Source organism: Nicotiana sylvestris, chromosome 9 (genome assembly GCF_000393655.2).
Source record: "Nicotiana sylvestris chromosome 9, ASM39365v2, whole genome shotgun sequence".
NCBI lineage: Eukaryota > Viridiplantae > Streptophyta > Magnoliopsida > Solanales > Solanaceae > Nicotiana > Nicotiana sylvestris.
The window spans coordinates 3,909,553-3,916,952 of NC_091065.1; the positions used below are offsets into that span (position 1 = coordinate 3,909,553).

Sequence of the window (7,400 nt, forward strand, 5' to 3'; positions counted from 1 at the left end):
CAACCTCTCTACCCTTCGGAGTAGGGATAAGGTCTGCGTACATATTACCCTCCTCAGACCCCACTTGTGAGATTATACTGGATCGTTGTTGTTGTTGTTGTTGTTGTTGTATACCTTGTTCCCTTGAGTGCTTACATATAAAGACTTTTTATTCTCTCTTTTTAATGGTAAAAAGGATACTCATATTAATAATTAATGAGGTTTACATAACTCGACTTCTCTACGATAAGAGGTTCTCATACAACCATTCATAAACTCCTCTTGTAATATAATTGACGAATTTTCTAGAAAGCTAGATCTAAAGTAGTGGTTGAAAAGAAAGAAAACATGGCATTTAAGTTAAAGTATTATCAGCTTAACGAATTAAAATTTTTTAAAGTTGTACAGAGATAGAATGATGTCAAATATTCTGAAACGTCCCAAAGTAAAAAAAAAAAATCATATAAATTGAAATAAAGTGAGTATTATTTCTCCTATTCGATGTAGGGATCTACTTTGTGGAAATTTTAAATATTTGATTCCATATTATTTTTGTTTTGATTGTTTGGTTCCATGTCTTCCATCTATTATAATTTTTCTTGATTTCAGACAGTCATGACCTTGCCAATTCTTTCAACTTGAAAAGCAACATTATACCCGTTGGGGTGCTGCCCTTTTCCGGACATTGCGTGAATGTAGGATATCTCGTGCACTGAGTTGTCCTACCCATTACGAATAACTACCAACCACTATATACATAAATCAATATATTAGATATCCTTCCCTGTGCAAATAGGGGAGGCTTAGTTTACCGAGCTGTCCTGCTCATTACAAATAACTACAAAACCATTATGTACATAAATAAATATATTAGATATCATCCCTCCGTGAATGCATGATACTTAGTTTACCAGACTGCCCTACCCATTACGAATAACTACAAAACCACCATGTACATAAATAAATATATTAGATATCCACCCCCTCGTGAATGTATGATTCTTAGTTTATCGGGCTGCCCTATCCATTACGAATAACTACAAACCACCATGTATATGAACAAAATATATTAGATATCCATCCCCTCGTGAATGTATGATTCTTAGTTTATCGGGCTGCCCTATCCATTACGAATAACTACAAACCACCATGTATATGAACAAAATATATTAGATATCCATATTATTTATGTGATGAACCTCAGCAAGCTCAATACAATAATTATGTGCCTATATTGCTATTTACAACAATGTATAAGAAAAATAACAAGATACAGACTGCTTTTACAACATGTCAGAATAAATTGATAAGTTCCTCTTTTTCTTCTTTTGCTTGCTAGTCTACCAAGAGCTCTTAATCATATGAAACTTTTCTTAAAAAATGACTTCAATTAATCATATTTCCAGTTAATTTCCCTTCACTGGCTGAGTTGTGAGGCCAAATCCAAAGGGGAACAGAGGATCATAGTGTGGATCGCCAACGTTCATCGGAAGCTGATCGACTCTCTTGAACCAAGTACGCGCGAGTTTTCCGGTGAATCCATAGTCACCAAACAAAACATCAGCAACACCTTGTCCTTCTGTCCCTGGAAGCCATGCAGCCACGAGCGCGTCCATTTTTTCAACGTATGGTTCGATCACAACAGGACGGCCAGAGATAACGACTACAACACACTTGACAGTGCCACAGATGTTTTTGATAATGCTAGGACCAGGATCAAGTATAGTGAGATTTGAGCTATCACCATACATTTCAGCATATGGAGGTTCGCCAACAACTACGATAGCATAGTCGAATTGGCTGGACTCGACTAAGACAGGATTCTGCTGGTATACTACTTCTGTTGAAGGATCAACAGTATTCATAATAGCCTTTGAGATGGTAGTTCCTGTAACATTTAAACATGTATTAGCTTGATTTTACTCATGCTGCAAAGAGAACTTTCGGCTCTAATCAGTAGCGGAAGCAGAAATTTATACGAGAGGATTCAAAAAAAGAAGTGGCAAGCACAGTAGAGATGGTGCAGCTAATCCAGGTAACATGGATTTGCTTACGTACAGAGGCGGACCTATGTTATCAAGTGAGGGGTCGTCGGCATCCGGAAAGTTCGGAAAAATTTCCATGAATACATGTATATGTTTTTAGAAAATACTATATATATATATATTAGTAGCACCCTGTATACAGAGCAGATTTTGGTTGAAAGCAAAAGTGCACTCCCGACCTTCAAATCCTGGGTCCGCCTCTACTTACGTATCTAGTACGATACATGTTATAATATGATTTTGAATTATAAGAGGGATTTCAAAAGATGGTTAGAACTATTCATTCGTTCAGTAACCAAGCCGGATCTAGTGTATCATAAAATATTTGCCTTTTCTGTTGATATCCTACTGAATGGATCGAAAACGATTCTTTAATGAGGCCAGGGATTAACCGATAAAGAGATCTCTATTGGCTCTAATTTTTATGAAGAGAATGAATCTTTTTCTCTCGAAGGATCAGAAGAAATGTGTCAAGTATCGGTACATCAAGTTTTTGCTGCAGAAACTCTAGTCGAAACGACAGAATAGGACAAAACATACCGATTGTAAGATTATTGCCGGGAACACCCTGCCATTGAATTGTCCAGCCTCCACACTGATATCCTAAATTATCTGCATGAGTTCCGGCAACAAGTATCCTTCGCGCTTTCTTCGGAAGGGGAAGTAATGGTTGATCAGGTTTTTTTCCGTTCTTCAAAAGCACAAGTGATTTCCTCACTGCTTCCCTTGCCAATTCTCTATGCTCCTACAGAAAGATATTAAAAGAACATAAATATAACGCGAAAAATCCAACGAATTGAAACATTTTTGGTTATAGCACATCAGCAATTTGCACCTTGCAACCCAAATATTTTGCCATGCTAAGATCAGCCATTGGATCCTCAAACAGTCCCATGACAAACTTAACCCTTAATATCCTCTTCACTGCATCATCGATTCTGCTCATGGGAACGAAATTGTTTTTCACTAGGAAAGTCAAGTTGCCGATAAAATCTGTATAGTTCTCTGGTACCATAACCTGTGCATACACAAATCATTCAAAATAAGCAACATATAAACCATCACCATTTTCATATTGTCGACGAAGAAATTTAGTGTACTAACCATGTCAACTCCTGCCATAACACTTGCTTGAACGGAATACGTGTAGTTAGAGTTAGCTGGGTTAGTAATCCGGTTAATACCTTCCCAATCTGAAATGACAAAGCCCTGAAATATACAGGCAAAAATTGGTAGTTATTTACTACTTTGGATTCATCCGTCATCGACCTTAACCAACTGAATGTAAAACCAAACGTTCACTGATAGTTTAAGAAAATTTTACACTATCAAGTCACCAAAAGGATAGCTACAGTTAACCGTCCATAAAATTGAGATGTAGTAATTTGAAAAATAAGGTAGGTTATTTGCTAAGCTACTACAAGGGGTAAAAGTACATTGGCCGTGTAAAAGTTCTTAATAGTATCAGCCAGTACTGGAGCCAAAATTTTCACGAGGGGGGAAGGGGGTTGTGCCAAAGATATATCCCTCTACACAAGATGCCATGTAGAACCATCTTGTGGTCATCGAGTATAGGAACTCGATAAGACAAACCTCTTCGAGCAACCTCATTGATCGTCAATTTCTCAGTCCCTTGTGAGTGTGGCACGCACCTCTATATCTTTTCCTATCTATAGTCAGGGGCTTTCGGGGGGTTCCTTAGGGATCGATTCGCTCTGCGTAGATTGACTAAACACAGAAAACCTTAAAAAAGTAAATCCAAGAAGAAGCCAAGAGAAGTCAATATATAGAATTTTTTACCTAGCAACATATAGTAATTATCCGACGAATGTGGCTCTGCCACTGTTGTCAGTGTATATAAGTTAAATCCGTGAGCTAATCATTCTTAATCCGTAATAATCCGTAATAAAGAAGCCAAGAGAGTCAATATATAGTATATATACATAATAATCCGTCGAAAGGGTATCAATTGATACCCTTGAATACATGTGGCTTCACCACTGGTGTCAGCATATATAAGTTAAATCCGTAAGCTAATCATTCTTACCCTGAAGTTCAGCCTCTCTTTTAGGAAGCCAGTGAGTAGATGTGTGTTGGCATGCATCCTTTCGCCGTTCAAGCTCGAGTAAGATGCCATTACTGTCGCGACACCCTTTATGACAGAATCATAATATGCTGGCATGTGAATGCTAAATAATCCTTGCGGGTCGATTACTGTATTATTTTCATCGATTCCATTGACCGTGCCACCATCTGCCACAAAGTGCTTAGCACAGGCCACAACCTTTTTCCTGTACAACCAATAAATAATTCAATTCACCATAATAAAGGATTGGAAATTCTAATACCAAAAAGACATTCTGTTGAACCAGATTATAAGTTCAGTGCAACGTGAATGTTATTAAATGAGAGAAGATTTCATGTGATGGCAACCGTATGTGGTGAATCAATTGCACTAATTCTTAGATCATTAACTCTAACGTTCCATCTTGATATCCATTTATCCCTTTTATGCTAGTGAAAGAAATTATTCAGATTTTTTTCAAGAGATTCGGACGTTGTATAGATCATTGAACGAAAAGGAAATACAGTAATAAAGATTCATACTTTCCATCAACAAAGGGAACACCCTTGCTCATGTTAGCCGGCACATCTCCTTGTAAACCAGGAATGATCTCTGTCATGCTTCGCACGATATTAACGTCTTCACTGTAGCTTTCATAACAGCGGCCCCATCTCGGGTTTCTACATACCTACCAAAGAACAGAATTATTAAGATATCAAATAAATAAAGACACCTAATATGCTAGAAGTGTTAATAACATCAACTTACTGCAAGGCAGGGAGAAAAAGCATATTGTATTCCTGTGGCTCTGACTTCAAGTGCAGTTGCAGCCCCGATTCGCTTCACAAGATCAGGATCCCTGTATTAAAACAACCAAAATCTTGAACTCAAATCGATGAAAACACGAGGATTTTATGAAGGAATAGACTATCAGGCAATTTTATAGTCTAATTCAACAAAAGAGCTCGGACGACAAGGCATAATACAATATCAGGATCCCTGTATTAAAACAACCAAAATCTTGAACTCGAATGCCTAATATAATTGCTTGATCATAAGTTTTAACCAGAAGGAATCAGCTATCAGGCATCTTTATAGTCTAATTCAACAAAAGAGCTCGGACAACACAACATAATACAATATATGAAAAGCACCTGAATTTTTAAGAATGACTTAAAATATATGTATAGCTACTTGCCTGGTGACACCAAGTCCAACATTGTGAGGGAAGATTGTAGCTTTGTAGACATTATTATGGCCATGAACTGCATCAATGCCATAAATCATGGGAATGCCAAGGCGAGTCTTAAGAGCGCCCTTTTGAAACTCATTTACCATATTCACCCAATCCTCCGCGGAGGCATTAGGTTTTGGTACACTCCCTCCACCACTCAATAAGCTCCCTGCCAAAAAAGAATAATCGACGATGAAAAATGAATTCTCTTACTTATGAGCAGAAGTTATTTTCCTTACGACTATCTTAACTTTTAATTTCGTATTATTTGCTCCAACTAACACATAAACATTACTATTAATCTTCGGTACCAAAACGTTTCATTGAAGCATTCTTGGATAACTTATACTTTTCTCAAAGAAAATATTTTCTACTCACAACATAAGCACCAAAAACATTCTTCAAGGAAAATATTTTCTCCGAAAATCAAATTTTCAAGAAAACATTTTCCATGAGAGAGACGACTTCTGTCATATTAAACATTTTCAAACAAGTCACCCTCTTCCCTCTACCTTATTTCCTCTAAATGCAAATGTTGTTAGAAAGGGATTGCTCTTGTGTTGTGACTGTGCGTGCATGAGCCGAGGGTGTCTTGGAAACAGTCTCTCTAACTGCATAAGATAGGGGTAAGGTCTACGTATACACTACCCTCCCCAGATCTCACATATGGGAATATACTGAATATGTTGCTCAGACTCTTTAAAAATGCCAACAGGCACGTGTCGAATCCTCCAAAAGTAGTACATTTTTGGAAGATTTAACACGGATGCAACAACATTTTCGGAGAGTCTGAGCCACATAAACCAAAGACACAAATTATGAACAAATGTGGCCATTCTCAAACATACAATGCACAAGGTTTTAACATCAATTATCTACAAAAAATAATTCAAGAATGGCCAATTCAATCTTAGAAACTAAAAAAAAATAAAAAAAAATCATAAACATACCAATGAAATATTTCCTCATAACATCAGCTGAGGCAACTTTCCTCTCAATTTGAGTCATCTGACCAATTTTCTCCTCAAGTGTCATTCTTTTCATCAAATCTTTAATTCTAACACCTAATTTCTGTTTTGGATCCTTATATTTCATGTGTTCTGCCTCTGTAACAACAGCCAAGAGGGAAAATAGCATAAATCCCATAATTAAAAATCTCTCCATTTTTTCTTACAATCTCAAAATCCTTCTTCTAAAACAATATGGTACAAATCAATAGACACAAAAAAGAAGTATACAAAATATGAATTAACAAACAATAAAAGTTAGTTAAAAAGTAGGAAAGGAAAAGAAAACAAATGATCAAGAAGTCAATGTAGCAAATTTTTTGAGATTTTCTATTTTTCTATTTTTATTTTTTTGATAATGGGATAGAATTTAGTTGGAAAAAAAAATATATAGAGCTCTTAGTGATGGTTCACATATTATGTATATGAATTATATACAGAATATACACACATATATATACACAAAGAAAGTTACATGGTAATGGTATAGCGAGGTTAACGGGGAGGGAGTGGTTTTGAATGGATAATTTAATTTGAAAGAAAACTTTGTTAGTTACATTTTCCAAAGGGATTTTAATCTGACACTAAATTGTTTTGTCGTTGACATCCGATAAAATTAGAACGATACCAAAAATAAATTATTTGACTTAAAATTTTTTGTTGATCTCTAAGGATTATTTGGTATGATGGATAAATAAAAATAGTAATGGGATAAAAATTTAGTATCACCTTATCGTTCTTTATCCTTTGTTTGGTTACTAATCCTGGAATAAGTTATCTCAGATTTAAAATGGTACCGGTATAAGTTATACTTACCAGATGATAGAATAATAATCCCAGGATAAATCAGTGAAACTGACAATCCCAGAATTAATACAACATATCAAACAATCAATAAGAAATAATAATAGGATAACTAAATACATTATAACTAATCCCAACATAACTTGTTTTCAAAACGACCCCTTAGAGTTGTATTTATATTAATATTATGCCAAATCATGTCTTGATCTATTTTGTTGGATGAAATTAGGTTTAGTATGAATTCTACTCACAACACAAGCACCAAA

General features: G+C 35.7%; 1 protein-coding gene across 1 annotated transcript; it reads right to left on the reverse strand.

Annotated features, from left to right (window-relative positions):
* Positions 1-1,131: 1,131 nt before the first annotated feature.
* On the reverse strand, positions 1,132-6,715 carry LOC104213198 (uncharacterized). The gene is made up of 9 exons (XM_009762644.2): positions 6,274-6,715; positions 5,288-5,492; positions 4,858-4,948; positions 4,632-4,777; positions 4,072-4,315; positions 3,129-3,233; positions 2,860-3,042; positions 2,565-2,769; positions 1,132-1,867 (listed from the first exon to the last, which is right to left on the reverse strand). Exons 1-9 carry the CDS (start codon positions 6,485-6,487, stop codon positions 1,386-1,388), a joined length of 1,875 nt encoding a protein of 624 aa, XP_009760946.1. The 5' UTR covers positions 6,488-6,715; the 3' UTR covers positions 1,132-1,385.
* Between the last annotated feature and the right edge of the window lie 685 nt (positions 6,716-7,400).

Bases quoted from the DNA above. Each gene is read 5' to 3' on its own strand.
- LOC104213198 (XM_009762644.2), bottom strand. From the start codon at position 6,487: ATGGAGAGATTTTTAATTATGGGATTTATGCTATTTTCCCTCTTGGCT. The intron at 3,234-4,071 runs GTAAGAATGATT...TGTATATTTCAG, and splicing joins AAGAGAGGCTGAACTTCAGG to GGCTTTGTCATTTCAGATTG. The intron at 1,868-2,564 runs GTATGTTTTGTC...TAAATGTTACAG, and splicing joins CGGCAATAATCTTACAATCG to GAACTACCATCTCAAAGGCT.